The sequence below is a fragment of the Nicotiana tabacum genome, chromosome 19 (assembly GCF_000715075.1).
Source record: "Nicotiana tabacum cultivar K326 chromosome 19, ASM71507v2, whole genome shotgun sequence".
Taxonomy (NCBI): Eukaryota; Viridiplantae; Streptophyta; class Magnoliopsida; order Solanales; family Solanaceae; genus Nicotiana; species Nicotiana tabacum.
The window spans coordinates 63,433,091-63,451,823 of NC_134098.1; the positions used below are offsets into that span (position 1 = coordinate 63,433,091).

General features: G+C 37.2%; 1 protein-coding gene and 1 long non-coding RNA gene across 2 annotated transcripts; one reads left to right on the forward strand and one right to left on the reverse strand.

Annotated features, from left to right (window-relative positions):
- Positions 1-12,316: 12,316 nt before the first annotated feature.
- Positions 12,317-13,462, forward strand: LOC107805425 (NAD(P)H-quinone oxidoreductase subunit T, chloroplastic-like). The gene is made up of 2 exons (XM_016629465.2): positions 12,317-12,749; positions 12,974-13,462. The coding sequence occupies exons 1-2, from the start codon at positions 12,421-12,423 to the stop codon at positions 13,392-13,394; spliced, it is 750 nt and encodes a 249-aa protein (XP_016484951.2). The 5' UTR covers positions 12,317-12,420; the 3' UTR covers positions 13,395-13,462.
- Positions 13,463-13,549: 87 nt separating this feature from the next.
- LOC142173233 (uncharacterized) lies at positions 13,550-15,474 on the reverse strand. Its single transcript, XR_012702717.1, has 2 exons — positions 15,341-15,474; positions 13,550-13,878 (listed from the first exon to the last, which is right to left on the reverse strand). It is a non-coding gene; the product is annotated as an uncharacterized LOC142173233 (long non-coding RNA).
- Positions 15,475-18,733: the final 3,259 nt, after the last annotated feature.

Consider the following 18,733-nt stretch of genomic DNA (forward strand, 5'->3'; position numbering starts at 1 on the left):
ATATCTCGTGGAAATCAAAACAGAATTTCCTTCAACTTTATGAAATCACAATAATAATCAAAGGCAACTACGACCATAAATCAATATCAACAAGGGCACTCCCGAGGTACCGCCTCGTAGTCCCAAATCATAAATAAATTCACAATATCTCATTTCCTTATATCACCGCGGGAGCCTTCACAATTTATTTAAAGAAAATATTTTTTTCCGAAATAGCATCCCGCGTTTTAGCCACCCTTATCACACCGCATGACTTCTAGTAGTTCCTCTACTAGCCACGCGTATCAAGCCACCCTTATCTCACCGCAAGTGTTTCAACACCCAGACCTTACACCACCGCATGCGTATCAATATCACAATTTGCACCTCAAGTACTCAAATAATTTAACTTGCCAAAATAATTTAACAATAATATTTTTCTACAATAAAGAGCTCACGGCTCATGCCAAAATAAATCATCAATAATAGTTTTCCACAATAAAGAGCTCACGGCTCCCTCACAATGAGTATAAAAATATTCAGGAGTAAATAATTTAGGAAAATAATATTTCAAAATCTTTACTACGTTGCTTCAATATCAAGTTTAAAAATATCAAATACTTCATATTAATAATATTTAATTTAAAGAAAATCAACCTTCAAATAATGCACAGAATAAAAGAAACCAAGTTTCAACTTAACAGGTAAAACCATTAGTAAAAAAAGATCAAGCAAATTTGAAGTATATATCTCACATCAATGATGAAGAATATAACAAGATAAAATAATTTAATAAATGCGCAACAGTGATCTACACAATTTAAAAATATAATCTTTCGTAATTTAACCCGTGTACACACTCGTCACCTCGTGCACACGACTTTCAACACATTTCAATAATCACATCAATACCAATCCTAGGGGAAATTTCCTCCACACAAGGTTAGACAAGTCACTTACCTCGACTTGCTCCAATTTAATCAAGTATTATACTTTTTTCTCGATTTTCCGACTCCGATCGACTCATATCTAGTCATAATTAATTCGATACAGTCAACAAAAATTATAGTAATCAATTTTATAAGAAAATATTATATTTTTATTAAAATCCGAAATTAGCTCAAAATTTGTCTGTGGGGCCCACATCTCGGAATCCGGCGAAACTTATAAAATCCGACAACCCATTCAATTACGAGTCCACCCATACCAATTTTACTAAAATCCGATAACAACTCAACCTCCAAATCTTAAATTTTTGTTTTTGGAAGATTTTGCAAAAATCTTAATTTCTTCCATTTAAATCCGAAATAAATGATGAATATGACCATGGATTTATGAAATATAATCACATTTGGATATAGGACACTTACCCAGGTTGAAGTCTTGAAGAAATCCTCAAAATCGCCCAAGAACCGTGCTCCAAAACTCCAAAACGAAATGAAGGAAATGATCATTTTTGGTCCTTAAGTTTCTGCCCAAAAAACACTATTATGGTCGCTACAAGTCCAATCCCGTCACTAAAAGTGTCACATCTGGTCGCTAAAGGTGCACACCAGGACTATTTACACCAACAGTTTTATTTCACAAAAAAGGCTCTAACTCCATCATACGAATTCGGAATTCGACGATTCTTGTTCCTATGAGTCACAAATAAAACTACGAACCCATTCGTTCAATCGAAACTCAATTCGGAGCTCATTTGCTCAATATGATACTAATTTCGCTCGTTAAACAATTAACTCATATTTCGCGCTTAAAACTCAATTGCGACTTGATGAAATTAGACCAAACTTTCCAGATCACTCCTATAATTCATTATCAAAATGTAGAAAGTCTCGAAATCGAATTTCGATCTCTAGAACTAAAAATAGACTTTTGGATCATTACATGCTTATGTTGAAAACATCAAACTCTTCCTCGACAGCCTGTAGTGTATCAATCATAACTTCTTGTACTCAACTCCAACTGCCAAACGGTTTAAAGTTCTGCAAACTAAATACAAAGTACTACAACTTTCATGTTTTGCTCATCGCCCAACTCCTTATAGATTGCGAGATATAAGCTCCCAAAGTCAGTCCTGTGCAGCAGAAATTTCTGGCGATGCACACTGCTGTAGCAAAAATCTGCAGTAGCAGCTTCAGTCAATCGATCATAACATTTTGTATAAATGTCTGAATGATAAATGGTTTATCATTCTGAAAACTAGAATCAAAGGTCTACAACTTTTATGTTTTGAAAATGTTCAGATTCCTTATATATTTCGAGATATAAGCTTCCAAAATCAGCTCTGCGATTGCACCGGTTGCTGTCCAAAAACAGCTTCTGCAGCAGAAAAATTCCAGCAGTTCCTTTTTGTCCGAAATTCATTCCGTTAACCTTCTGAAATCCACCCGAGGCCCTCGGTACCTTAACCAAATATACCAACATGTCCCAAAATACAATATGAACTTAGTTGAGGCTTCAAACCATGCCAAACAACGCCGAAATTACGAATCGCGCATCGAATTGAATTATGAGTTTTCAAATCTTCCAACTTCTATATTTTGCGCCGAAACATATCAAATCAATTCCGATTGACCTCAAATTTTGCACACAAGTCGTAAATAACATAAATGAGATATGAAAATTTTCAGAATCAGATTTCGACCCCGATATCAAAAAGTCAACCCCTCGGTCAAACTTCCCAAAAATTCAATTTTCGGCATTTCAAGCCTAATTCTACTACGGACTTCCAAATAAAATTCCGGTCACGCTCCTAAGTCCAAAATCACCATACGGAGCTGTTGGAATCATCAAAATTCTATTCCGGGGTCATTTGCACATAATTTGACATCCGGTCACTATTTGAACTTAAACTTTTAATTTTTCATCAAAATTCCATATCTCTGGCTAGGGACCTCAGAATTTGATTCCGGGCATACACCTAAGTCCCAAATCACGAAACAGACCTACCAAAATTGTCAAAACACTGATCCGAGTCTGTTTGCTCAAACTGTTGACCAAAGTCAACTCAATTGAGTTTTAAAGCTCTAATTCATATTTTAATTCATTTTTCACTTGAAAACTTTCCGAAATATTTTTACGGACTGCACACTCAAGTCGAGTAATGGTAAATAGTGCTTAGATCACATAATTAATCATTAAATTTAAAGATGATATTTTGGGTCATCACATTCTCCACCTCTAAAACAAACGTTCGTCCTCGAACGGAGTTAGAAAAAGTAACTGAGCTTGTGAATAAGTGTGGATAACGGCTACGTATATCATGCTCGGTCTCCTAAGTCGCCTCCTCGACCGGATGACCCCTCCACTGAACCTTCACGGAAGCAATGTTCTTTGACCTCAGCTTTCGAACCTGTCTATCTAAAATAGCCACTGGCTCCTCAATATAAGATAGATCCTTATCCAACTGAACCGAACTGAAGTCTAGCACATGAGACAGATCGCCGTGATATTTTCGAAGCATGGAAACATGGAATACCGGATGACCGGCAAAGAGACTAGGTGGTAGTGCAAGTTTGTAAGCCACCTCTCCAAATCTCTCAAGAATCTCAAAAGGCCCAATATACCTAGGGCTCAAATTGCTCACCAACCATGAATGCAATATCACGAACCTTCCGATTCGCATAACTCTTTTGTCTAGATTGGGCTGTACGAAGTCAATCTTGAATCAACTTAACCTTTTCCAAGGCATCCTGAACCAAGTCTGTACCCAATAGCCTAGCCTCACCCGGTTCGCACCAACCCACTGGGGACTGGTACCACCTACCATACAAGGCCTCATACGGAGCTGAATGCTTGACTGACAACTGTTATTGTAAGCAAACTACGCAAGTGGTAAGAACTGATCCCAAGCACCCCAAAAATCTATCACACACGCACGAAACATATCCTCCAGTATCTGAATAGTGCGTTCGGACTGCCCATCCGTCTGAGGGTGAAATGTTGTACTCAACTCTACCCGAGTACCCAACTCACGTTGTACTGCCCTCCAGAATCGTAATATAAACTGCGTACCCCGGTCAGAGATGATAGATACCGGTATGCCGTGAAATGTGACAATCTCGCGAATATAGATTCGAGCCAACTGCTCGGAAGAGTAAGTAGTCATCATAGGATTGCAATGAGCTGACTTGGTCAATCTATCCACAATCACCCAAGCTGCATGGAACTTCCTCTGAGTCCGTGAGAGCCCAACAATGAAATCCATAGTGATCCTCTCCCATTTCCATTCTAGAATCACTAACTTCTAAAGCAATCCGCTCGGTCGTTAATGCTCATATTTTACTTGTTGACAATTTAGACACCGAGCTACATACTCCACTATGTCTTTCTTCATCTTCCTCCACCAATAATGTTGCCTCAAGTCCTGCTACATCTTCGCAGCACCCAAATATATGGAGTACCGCGAACTGTGAGCCTCATGAAGAATCAATTCACGAAAACCATCTACATTAGGCACACATAGCCTGCCCTGCATCCGTAATACATCGTCATCTCCAATTGCGACTTCTTTGGCATCACCGTGCTGAACTGTATCCTTAAGGACAAGCAAATGGGGGTCATCATACAGACGCTCCCTGATACGATCATAAAGAGAAGACTGAGAAACCACACAAGCCAAAACTCGACTCAGTTCGGAAACATCCAATCTGACAAACTAGTTGGCCAAGGCCTGAATATCCAAGGCCAAAGGCCTCTCTGCTACCGGTAAATATGCTAAGCTACCCAAACTCTCCGCCTTACGACTCAAGGCATCGGCCACTATATTGGCCTTCCCATGATGATAGAGAATGGTGATATCATAATCCTTAAGCAACTCCAACCATCTTCGCTGCCGCAAATTAAGATCCTTCTGTTTAAACAGATGTTGTAGACTTCGGTGATCGATGTAGACCTCACAATGGACACCGTACAAATAATGCCGCCAAATTCTTCAAGGCACGAACAATAGCTGCTAACTCAAGGCCGTGGACCAAATTTTTTTATTTTTTTTTTCATGTACCTTTAACTATCTGGACGCGTAGGCAATCACCCTACCGTCTTGCATCAACATCGCGCCGAGACCAATATGCGACGTGTCACAATACACAGTATAAGACCTTGAACATGTAAGTAATACCAACGCTTGTGTTGGAGTCAAAGTGTTCTTGAGCTTCTGAAAGCTTAACTCACACTCATCTGAATGGGGCACCCTCTTGGATCAATTTGGTCTTAATAGCTGTTCATAATCAATTACTGAATCGTCATTTAACCTCATGTTAACAAAAATCTCGTTGCAAACCTTTACAATACTGATAACTAGATGCGAGGCATGAAGACTTCAAAATTATTTACCCGAATTAACGAGTCACATTTAACGTCACCTAGGCGGGAACCTACCTCATAGGTTAAAACTCAATAATTACAACACAAAATTGGCAACTATGCACAGAGAATTTCATAAAAGAATTTTCAAATAAGCCTAACAGGCATGACTCCCTATTAGTACTATAGTACAAATTTAATTTCACAAGGGAGAACTTAAACACAAGAATTTTTCTCACAAGGATCTCGTCCTTATATAACTTCCACCGCAGCTCGTAGCCCGGTTTAAACATATCAATTTATATAAAAATGTGATGATCTCTTCCTCAGTTCTGAATCACAAGTAATATGCACATCGTGCCAATTGAAAATTTCTATTTTCTCCTTTTAAATAATTTCGGTTACACCCAATCACAATACATAATGAACCCCATATCGGTAGGGCATATAATTCATAATTCGCAATTAATTATTCGAAATTTACATCAAAATTTACCGAAATGAGTAACAGAAAGCCACATTTAGCCTCGCAGCTCTTATTAGTGACCAACACGAAATGATAGGCATAGTTATCTCCATAAAATCTCCCAACAGGGGTAAACACATAAGTAGATTATATAATTATGAAGCTCACTCATAAGTGGAGCACAATAGGAGGACTCATCTCGATACTCAAAACCGAATCAAGTTAAGGAAATTATTCCTTTATATAATATCAAGGTCGTACCTGTAACGACACCAACTGATGTAGCGACCTCCGCCATACCATAAAAGAAATATATCAATGGCTGGGTCTCCACCTCTAGGACGCCTTCTACCCATATTTTCTCCACCCCTAACTGGTCGTGTGGGTGGTGTAGTAACTACAATGGGGCATGTAGCCTGAGTGCTTTGATAAAATAAGTCTCTCCCAAGTTTAGGATAATTTTCTCATGATGTGCCTAGTATCACCATATTCATAACAACCCTTTTGCGGGTTAGGCTGCTCATATTGAGTCTGTGCCAGATAACTGGAATAACCATTGTAGGAACTCATATCGGTGGTACATTAAAAAAACTTACTGGAGCATCCCGAGTAATCCGATGTGCGGACTGGGCTGGCCGACTGCCCGAGCCCCCTCCATAATGATTTATACTTGCACAGTAGAATCCACTGAATCCCCCAGAACCTTGAGACGTCTTGGTCTCCTTAGTTTTTTTTTTTTTTCACCCCGAACACATTCTAATATCTTGGAAATTTGTACAACTAGCAGAAATGAAGTATCAGCTTGTAGCTCCCGAGTCGTACAAAATTGTACGATTATAATTAAGTCCTTTAATGAGTCTGTGGACTCGCCCTCTGGCTGTAGGAAGCAAAGTAGGAGTATGACGGGCTAACTTATTAAACTTGATGGCATATTCTGACATCGTCAATGGTGACATGACGCAACCGTTCAAACCCTATGCACCACGCATTACGGAGAGTCCGGAAAACAAACTCTTTCAAAAGCATTTCTGAGAACTGAGCCAAGTGGGCGGTGTTGCATTGGCTGGTATGCTCTCTTCATAGGCTTGCCACGAACACCGGTGGAGAATTATCTCTCCCAAGGCGAATTTCTTCTTTTATTATACTGACTCTACACTGTTGAGTTGACCAATTTCTTAACATACTCTCCGACTCTTCTTTGGGGTAACCCTTACCCCTATTTATACACAACGCTCACAAAAGTAGAGCTCCATACAGACAAATCTTATCACGAACCACATAGTCCAGACTCTCGTCAACAAGTGTACTTACTCCGAAGCACCCCAAAATCCGCAACAGTAACGTCCACGCTGAGTAGACCTTCTATAAATTTAGAGTTGTTTCTATAACTCCTTTGGTATTGAAGTATAAGAATTTACAATAATATATTTAACCAGCAGAAATAATTAAATTCCTTCAAATGCAACAATTCTCAATATATTAATTAAATTCCTTCAATTTCAATAAATTTTTAATTTATCAATTAGTCTCATTTACAGGAATAACAATAATTCCTTAACAAGCAAGAATAATAATTTTTTAAAATCCAAAGATTTTCAATTTATCAATTAGCTTCGCAAGCTGCAATAAACTATCCAAGTATCGTGTAATTATTATTATTAAGCACGATTTCTGCCGAGGTCGTACGGCCCGATCCAGAGTTTTGTGTACACGGCCGAGGGACGTGCGGCACGATCCATAAATGCATCTATCCTGCCGAGGCGTTCGGCCCGCTCCATAAGAAAGGAGGACATTTTCTTATGTACCTCCGGAATGAGAGTATATTTATTATAAGATAAATTCAGGAGGAAGGGGGCGGACATACCGCAAGTCCCAACCTTATCCTCTACAAAATCTCAGGTCTTAAACATGTGTAAATTTTAGGGAATCTTTCAGTACTACATATATACATTTCAGGCCAAAACTGATATAATACATGACGTCGCAATCCACCCATTGGTAGTGGACTCCCCCTACTCAGCGCGAAGTCATAGGTCACAACGTCCGATAATCCACAATAATAATCTTCACAGCTTGTATAAATCAACCAGACGCCAATGTCCGTTGAACCCCGCACATGATTCACTAGGTGATCTCTCAATACGCCCACATCTTCAGTCGGAACCACACGTTAAGGCAATGTTTGAGCATCTCTGGCTCCCTCGTAGTCCATCTGCGGCATCACGAACCGTCGACGCACAACTGATATTGAGTGCGCAATGTCATACACGAGTGGATACAAAGGAATATGAGATATATGTTTCAAGCTAAATCAATGCCGCACGATAAGGAATCAAAGAAGTGAATATTTTCCTAACAGTTCCATAGCCTCCCGAAGATAAGTACAGACGTCTCCGTACCGATCCACAAGACTCTACTAAACCTGCTTGTGACTCATAACACCTATGAACCTAGTGCTCTGATACCAACTTGTCACGACCCCAAATTCCCTCCGTAGGATGTCGTGATGGCACCTAGTCTCTAAGACTAGGTAAGCCTATCAATGCGGAATAATAATAAATATCTTAAATAAATAAACTACAATTCAAATAATATATATATATATATATATATATATATATATATATATATATCAAATAATATTAATTAAACAAAGAATACAATTTACACAAGTAATTCATACTTTGAATCCTAAACTACCCGGACTTTAGTATTAATAGTAGCTACGCACGGACTCTCGTCACCTCGTGCGTACGTAGCTCCCACAATTAGCAACAATTATTTAATTTTAATCACCTATGAGGTAATTTCCCCCTCACAAGATTAGATAAGAGACTTACCTCGTCTTGCTCCAATTTAATCCAGTAGTAGACTCTTTCCTCGATTATCCAACTCTGTCTCGATCGAATCTAGCCAAAATAATTCGATACGATCATTAAAATTTATAGGAATCATCTCTATAAGAAAATACTACATTTTCAATAAAATTCCGAAATTAATTAAAAATTTGTCTGTTGGGCCCACATCTTGGAATCCGGCGAAAGTTACTAAATCCGATAACCCATTCAATTACGAGTCCAACCATACCAGTTTCACTCAAATCTGACTCCGAATCAATACCGAAATCTCAAAAATTCATTTCTATGAGATTTCAAAAAAATTTCCGTATTTCAATCTCAAAACATTAATTAAATGGTGAAACCAATGATATATTTGTGTATATAGACTAAATCCGAGTTAGAACCTGGGCCTCGATCGTGGCTTCGATCATGGCCCTCGAGCCTAGGCCTCGATCGTGGCTTCGATCACAGGCTCGAGCCTGGACCTCGGTCATGGTCTCGATTATGGCATCGAGCCTGGTCCTTCGATCATAGCCTTGATCATGTATCGAGCCTGAGCCTTCGATTGTGACCCTCGATCTTGGGTCTCGATCATGGCCCTCGAGCTGGACCTTCGATCTTGGCTTCGATACTGAGCCTTGTCCCTGGCTTCGCCTCAGGCCGTAGACAATGGGCTCGATACCTGGGCTCGATCTTAGGCTCGATCATAGCCCAAAAATATCCAGCAAAAGGAAAAATTACAGCAGCTTTTTAAGTTAAATTTTTGATCCGTCAACCATCCGAAACTCACCCGAGGCCCTCGGGACCTCAACCAAATATACCAACAAGTCCTAAAATATCATACGAACTTATTTGAAATCTCAAATCACCTAAAACGATGCTAAAATCACGAATTATGTTCCAATTAAGCTTAATGAAACTTAGAATTTCCAACTTCTACATTCGATGTCGAGACCTATCAAATCAAGTCCGATTGACCTCAAATTTTACACACAAGTCATAAATGACATAACGGAGCTGTAAAAAATTTCAGAACTGGATTCCGACCCCGATAATAAAAAGTCAACTCCCCGGTCAAACTTCCAAACTTTAAATTCCTATTTTAGGCATTTCAAGTCTAATTTCACTACGGACTTCCAAATAAAATTTCAATCACGCTCCTAAGTGCAAAATCACCATACGGAGCTATTGGAATCATCAAAATTATATTCTGAGATCGTTTGCACATAATGTTGACCGAAGTCAAACTTGGCCTTTTAAGGCTAACTTAAGGAACCAAGTGTTCTGATTTCAACCCGAACACTTCCAAATTCCGAACCAACCATCCCCGCAAGTCATAAATTAATAAAAGTACATTCGGAGAGTTTTATTTTAGAGAACGTGGTTCTAAAAGTTAAAATGACATGTTGGGTCATTACATATATATATATATATATATATATATATATATATATATATATATATATATATATATATATATATATATACATTTTATAGTCATAGTCTCATAGATACAAAAATATAGGCATGCTACTAAAAATAAACTAACAATATATAATTTCAAACTTTTTTGAATGAGTGAAAATAATTCGGAATTAGAACGTGATTCTTGAGCTAAAATATGCTCAAGAATATGCGCGTGAGTATTGAGTCTATACCCCGTGTGTTTAAGTCTAGATTGAAATTTTTTCAAGGTGTATAATATCAGTTTGAAAAGTTATGTGGACATCTATAATGGAGCAGAGGTAGTTTGGAACAAAAAAAATCTTTGAGTCTAGACTGACATTAAATTGAAAAATAATTGATTAACTATTTTGTTTAGGGTAAAATTTAACTTAATGAATATAAAAGTCGACCAAATACTTTTAATTGATAAGAACAACTATTCGAAGCTCAAAAATTTAGTTGATGACTATATGCAACATTGTTATGATTTATTTTCACAAAATAAAAATTTAAACAAAATAGAAAAACATAGAATGCCAAGTTAAGTGATTTCCTAGTAGGAAGGAAATCTGTAAACGTTAATCTAAGGTCTATTGGCTTCCCTCCCAACTATTAGAATAAGTATACCGTAGTTGTATCATAATCAAAGTGAATAGTGTATATAAGGTAAACTCTTTATTGATTTTTAAATTTATTTTTTTCAAGAGTTTAAATAAGAAAAGATATAATAAATAGAATTTTAGTTGATGTAAAAGTCCTAATTATTAGAAATATAAGTAAAATGACAATTTTAGTCAATGTAAAATATATTATTAAAGGGTAAAAAATATAAACGACATTTCGAAATACCTTCGTGTTTTTAATATAGTATACTTGAGTTTCCTCTTGGAGATAAGTAATCCATCTTAGCCATATTCGTTGTTTATTCTTGCACATATTCCATATCTTGATTCTCTACCTCCTCTTCCAATTACTCAGTTTCCCAGTTCCCAGTTCCCAGTTCCCTGTCCCTCACTTTCTTTGAACTTGGAATGTGTAGTACTCTCGTTGCTATTATATGGTGATTCTTCACTTGAGTATCAACTTCTGCCTCCTCCTGAAGCTGCATATGCTCAAATTTCTCTCTTCCTGTCTTTCTAGTGGCTCAATATCATGAATTTGACTTTGACAGCGTAATATAAGTTTAACTTTCCACTATCAGTCTATTTTAACTTGTAATAGGTAACCTGTTATAGCAGGTAACATGTTTTATTTGTCAAGTTATTAATTCCACTTTTTAAAGGGAAAACTATCTAAATTGTCGGTCCATAAACAATTCTTATTCAAAATAAAATATCTACCAGAAATAGCTCAAAATTTATTTTGTAACATAAGTTTATTTTGCTAAAATACAAAGGCAATTCAAACTTTTTGAGACACCAGACTTGAGCAATATTACAATATTTTAATTTTTTAAGTTGAAATTTAGAGATTCGAGCACCTTAATTCGATTTAGAAATCACTATTAAATGTTAGTTTGTTGGATTGGGTCGGAGGATTAAACTGAAAACTCCATGGACAGCCATTGAAGCTTGCTTAAGCTTGAATTCAAAAATTTAAATTTTCGAAATTAGAATTTATTTCAAGTGGGTGTTGTTGTAATAGATTGGGTACATCTTAGTTTAATTCATATGTCGTAGAGAAATTTTAAACTCGATTTCAGCTACGAGTTTTGACTCAAAACTAGTCCAAATCTCCCCCAATCTTTCTCAATATTTGTACAATGAATCATCTATATATTCTCAATGAATTTCAACCATACCCTCGAAAAATGTCCCATTTTGCTTAGGTTTTTGGAATGTTGAATATTTTTTTTCGTTGTATTTTATCACCTTGTTTGCTACCTCATCCATGAAATTTTCTTTCCATCTTGCACCTAATATTGTTGATCACGCTTACAAATATGGAAGAAGATCTTTGCGCGTGATTCTCGGAGGAAAAGAGTCCTTATTTATATGGAGATTTTAATTTTTGTATGCACTTGGCTAGTTTTGATAAACCTGTGATTAATGGCTAGATGAGATTCTCCTTTTTAAACCCTCTAAGTGATAGTTGAGTCAACTTTGATTTCGGGCTTGGGACAGGCCCTAAAGTGAAGGACGGTATAAATGAAATCAATATATTACCCGTGTGAATACGGAATACTTTGTGCACTGAACTGTTCATTTTTAAAAAAAACTTCTTTTAAACTTTTAGCGTAAAGAAATTAAACTCCAAAGTTATACAAATACAGACAAGAGCAAAAAATGTGCAGTTAATTCCTCAGCCACACAGAAAGACAAGGTGATGAGGCGCCCCCTCCTCTAAACTACTCAAGTTAGACACAAACATCTTTCAATTTTCATGGCCTCAGCGACATCTCCACCAGCTCCATTCACCTTCCTTTCCAGCAACCAAAGCACTGAGCACAGAACATATGGCCAATGGCTGACAGCAAAACAAAGAAGCCGCTGTGGTGGCTTCCAGGTTTATGCAACCCAAGAAGGCCCCAGCAAGCGACAACGTGCTCCTCCTGATGTTGATACAAGAATTCACTGGGAAAACGAAGATGAAGGCTGGGTAGGAGGAAGTAAATCACAGTCAGCACAAGAACGAATCAAAGCAGACGAAAAGAATCTCCTTGATGAAAAATTCTCTGACCTGCTCAACAGTTCAGCTGATTCTCACTACCAGTTAGTCTTCATTTTCTATCTCCAGAAACTTTGCTATTATCTTATCTCTAAATGTGTGGCTCACAGTTTCAATGGAGAGAGTTTCCATTTGTTGCTTCTACTTTCCTTTAATTTAAGGATGAGAAAAGGATATAAATAAATATAACTAACTCCCTGTTCTGACTTCTGAGATCTTTTCGTAGCACAGGGAAAATCTAATGATCATTCTAAGTTTGTGAATTCAGGTTCTTGGGAGTATCTGCAACTGCTGATTTGGAGGAAATTAAAGCTGCATATAGGAGGTTATCAAAGGAGTATCATCCAGATACGACTACCCTTCCCATAAGAGCAGCATCAGAGAAATTCATGAAACTAAAAGAAATTTATGATGTCCTGAGTGATGAGGAACAACGTCGATTCTATGACTGGACACTAGCTCAGGAGGCAGCAAGTCGTGAAGCTGAGAAAATGAGAATAAAGCTGCAAGATCCGCGCATGCTAGAAGTAGAAAACTGGGAATCTGTCCCGGACATGGTGGATCGACTTGGTGGAAGAAACATGGAGCTGAGTGATCAAGCAAAATCTGCCCTCACATTCGATATCGTGATTATTATCTTTTCATTTTGCTGCATTATATATGCAATATTCTTCAAGGAACAATATTAACAGAAACAGCCATCTATACAGTTGCTCAATATATGATACATGATACTATCAAAGACAACAACATTCTATACTGTCTATACGCTTCATGATTTTATAAGAATTAGAACTGTACAAAGATGTCAAGAAACTGCAAATTGATGAATAGTCGAAGCATGTACTGAGTAAAATATTTGTATTCAAATGTCTGATTGAGCTTAAGTTTACCATGTGATGTTAAAAGAGAATGGCAACAAAAATTCACATTATTGTCTTATCATCAGATTATTGATAGAAAATGAAGCAACAATTCTCTCATAAATCGATAAAATCTTTCATGATAGGGCTATGTTTATCAATGTTGGCCTGCCTTCGCCAATTACCCACGGCCTGCTTAACAGTATCATTGGCTTTCCGTATTTCCTCAGAAGAAAATTTGTGTTCCACAATGCCCAGTGGACCAGGTTGTAGTACCTTAACTACAGTTTCCACATCCAGCTCCAGTTGCCTATTAAAACAAGCACCAAAATATTAACGGCCAAAAGAAATGCTGAAGTCATATAAACTCATTGTCAACAATTTGAGCTCATGTGTCTCATTCTCGTGTGTAGGAGCAAATTATGACAATCCAATTGAAGAGTACTTTAAAGCGCACTGCCCCTATCAGTTTGCATTTAAATACGGAATACCTAATCTTTAATCGATAAATTAATACTAATAACCGAAGAAACTCCAACGGCCATGCTAAACAGAAACAAGAGTTTATTGTTTCCTGACAAGCCAATCCCTAATTTTCAAGAGCTTGACAAGTTCTAAGAATTCATTTGCTCTTCCAATATCAAATGAATTATAATCCTACCAGAGAAGTTGACGCCGCCTTCCAACCAAAAGGAAAAAAGAATACCAGTGTTATATATAATCCCATAAACAAGGGTTGGGTGCTGTAAGATATAAATCCAACACTTTGACCATTTACAAGGCAATGTGTTAGAGAACTTGCTCAAAAAAGTGCTATCTTTGTCGATTAGTGGCTTAAACAGTATAAACTAGGGAACAATGTTTTAAAAGACGTGGCAGGGGCTCAAAGTCAAAGTCCACAAATATAAGGATCAAAATCCAAAATCAGATGAAGTTGGTAGGCAGCTAATGTCAATCAATTAACTATGCCTCCATCCTACTCTAGTTGGGGTTGCCGATATGAATCTCTGCATCCATTGGGCCTCCTCTAATCCTCAATCCCTAACGTTGATTTTTTTTTGGGGGGAGGCTTGTCTAACAGAATAATACTGAAACAAACTCATGTAGTTAAGTCTCACAAATTGTGCACATGAATTAGGCTGAATACACTTCAGAAGAAAATGTAACCAAATACAGCTAAAAATGCAGTACAATCATCAAATAGAATTACGTGATTAGCAAATCCAGTACAACATGAACAAAAAGATAATACCGCGGAGAGAAAATACTTGCATACAGCTTCAAAATGGTATTATCCCAATCTCACCAGAAATCCTAGCATACAGTTAGTATAAAAAAATAAAGCTTAACATATCATAAGAGATGCTACTTCAAAAAGTAAATTAAAATTAAAACTTCCGGTTGATTGTTTCCAAACCTTCAAGAGAAAGTAAAACACATTACCTACTTATAAAAAAAAAATTACCTTAAAACAGTGTTAAGAAACCCCAATTACAGACTCAACAAAAGAATGAAATACAAAGAGGGAGGAACACAAATTTCAAAGCCTATAAATCAATCAACTACACCTCACTACCAAATTAGTTGGGTTCAACTATATGAATCCTTTGTATTGGCTCCTTTCTATTCAGGTTCATTTCATTACAATGCTAAATACTTCAGTATTCAAAGATTCATCATATGTAGACTATTCTTTTACACAAAACTCATAGATTTTGAAGCCTAATAAATATTAATTAAGACGCGAATAAGGAGTGAGAAAGTAGAATTACCTGAAGAGCCTGGAGAAGGGCAACACTTTGCCGATTTTGTCCAACGACAGAGGAGGCATCTTCCTTCTCGCAATTCACCCTAAAAACTATGCTCACTTCTAAAAGATTTTCTGTCTGATTTGGATTTCAGCTACAAGGAAAAGTAGCGACAGTTGTGGGCCTTCGCTCGAGTTCGGGTCGGAAAGGATCCGACTCCGCCGAGTTCATGTAGGCCTTAATTTGTAAAAATTCCATGCGACGCCTTATTTGGTAGCCCTTTTTAACTTATACTCATGTTATTTTTTCATTTGCATTCGTATCTATTTTTTTGTTAAAAGTATTTTAAAAAGATAATTTTGCCCTTCTTTAATAAAAGACTTGACAAACAGAAGGACAAAAACTTAAGCATGTTTAGGCTGAAATTTTAGCAAATAAACTAAAAACTTCAGCTTGTTTAGACTGAAGTTTCGGATAAAACTCAGGACAAAACTGTAGACTGCGTTACAAAACTTCAGCATGTTTTGGTATAAAATTTTAGCAAATGAACTAAATAACTTCAGCATGCATTAGCAAAATCTCTTTAGAAAATTACATACTGCAAGACAAAAACTTAAGCATGTTTAGTCTGAAATTTTAGTAAATGAACTAAATAACTTCATCATGTTTTGTCTGAAGTTTTAGCAAATGAACTAAATAACTCCAGCATGCATTAGAAAAAACTCATTAGAAAATTACATACTACAAGACAAAAACTTAAGCATGTTTAATCTGAAATTTTAGCAAATGAATTAAAAAACTTAAGCATGTTTAGTCTGAAGTTTTAGCAAATTAACTAAATAACTTAAGCATGTTTAGTTTGAAATTTTAACAAATTAACTAAATAACTTAAGTATGTTTAGTGTGAAGTTATAGCAAATGAACTAGATAACTTAAGCATGTTTAATGTGAAGTTATAGCAAATGAACTAGATAACTTAAGCATGTTTAGTCTGAAATTTTAGCAAATGAACTAGATAACTTAAGCATGTTTAGTCTGAAGTTTTAGCAAATGAACTAGATAACTTAAGCATGTTTAGTTTTAAGTTTTAGCAAATGAACTAGATAACTTAAGCATGTTTAGTCTGAAGTTTTAGCAAATGAACTAAATAACTTAAGCATGTTTAGTCTGAAGTTTTAGCAAATGAACTAAATAACTTAGGCATGTTTAGACTGAATTTTTAGCAAATGAATTAAATAACTTAAGCATGTTTAGTCTGAAGTTTTAGCAAATGAACTAAATAACTTCAGCATGTTTAGACTGAAGTTTCAGATAAAACTCATAACAAATTTGTAGACTGTAGGATAAATAACTTCAGCATGCATTAGCATGAAGTTTTAGTTTCAATGTGAAACAACTTCATGCTATATTAGCTAGAGTTTTTGATTTGCCCAAATATTTGCACAACTTCTCAAACATTGATGTTAATATCGTATAATTGTTTGCTTTTTGATATTCACTGGGAAATAGGTCATCTCAATTCTTACAATGGTTGGTAATACTATGTATTCTTAAAGAAATGGAATAAAGAATTCAAAATGAGATCATCTCTCCTAGTCATTGAATTGTGTAGATAAGAATTGTTGCTCCTTTTAATTCTTTTCATGGATGTTTCATCGCCGTCGAGGAAGCAAAATCAGTATCCTCGCCTTCGCCGATAAAGGGATCTGGCTCAGAAGGAGAACGGAACACCAAATAGCAATCACAGACGTCGGCTTCGACCCAACTAGATAACCAGAAGATAGAAGAAGATGATGATCAGAGGATCCATCGATCCTTCATGATCCCCGATGATTTCGATGCCACCAAATCAACAATTGAGGAACTGGAGCAAGTCATACTAATCGAGCACTGGCCCGAACGAAAGGTATACCTGGGAACGGGGTTGAGCCCCGAACTCAGGAAGAAACTTGTTCGATTTCTTATCGATAATATTGATTATTTTGCCTGGTCCCATTTAGATATAACAGGGATCCCACCAGACATAACTACGCATCGACTAAGCTTGGACCCTAGGTTCAGACCGGTGAAGCAAAAAAGAAAACCGTAGTCCAAGGAAAAGCACGCATTCATAAAGGACGCGGTAACCAAACTTCTCAAGATAGGGTCCATTCGGGAGGTGAAATATCCCGAATGGTTAACTAATGTGGTTGTAGTGCCTCAAAAAGGGAACAAACTTAGAATGTGTGTGGATTATAAGGATCTGAACAAAGCATGCCCCAAAGATTCCTTTCCGCTGCCCAACATCGATCGCATGATCGATGCCATGGCCAGACACGAGATCCTCACTTTTCTCGATGCCTATTCCGGATATAATCAAATCCAGATGAACCCGGAGGACCAGGAAAAGACCTCATTTGTAACCAAATATGGAACATATTGTTATAATGTGATACCCTTCGGGCTAAAAAATACGGGGGCTACTTACCAACGCCTAGTAAATAAAATATTCGAAGAACAAATAGGTAAATCAATGGAAGTTTATATTGATGACATGCTAGTTAAGTCCCTGCGCGCAGAGGACCATTTGGCCCACTTGTACGAAACGTTCGATATTTTGAGGAAATATAACATGAAGCTCAACCCCGAAAAATGTGGTTTCGGGGGTCGGTTCGGGCAAGTTCCTCGGCTTCATGGTATCAAATCGGGGAATCGAGATTAACCCCGACAAAATCAAGGCCATCGAAGACATCTCCATCGTGGACAGCGTGAAAGCTGTACAAAGGCTAACGGGACGGATTGCGGCCTTAGGCCGATTCATTTCGAGATCATCATATCGAAGTCATAAATTTTTATCTCTACTAAAAAGAAGAACGATTTCGCTTGGACACCGGAATGCCAACAAGCATTAGAGGAACTAAAATGATATCTATCGATCCCACCACTACTTCACACTCCAAAAATAGACGAAAAACTTTGCTTGTACTTGGTAGTATCGGAAGTCGCCGTAAGCAATGTCCTAGTTCGAGAAGAGCAAGGTACGTAATTTCCCGTTTATTATATAAGTAGGACCTTAGGAGAAGCGGAAACTAGGTATCCGCACCTAGAAAAATTGGCATTTTCACTGATAAGCACCTCTAGAAAGTTAAGACCGTACTTTCAATGTCACCCCATATGCGTATTAACCGCTTACCCACTTCGTAATATTTTGCATAAGCCCGAACTATCAGGTCGATTGGCCAAATGGGCCGTCGAACTCAGTGGGGACAATACCGAATATCAACCCCGTACGTCCATCAAGTCTCAAATTTTAGCAGACTTCATGGCCGATTTCACGCCAACCCTCGTACCCGAAGTCGAAAAAGAACTCCTGTTGAAATCATGTACATCATCGGGGGTATGGATCCTTTTTACGGACGGGGCTTCGAACATAAAAGG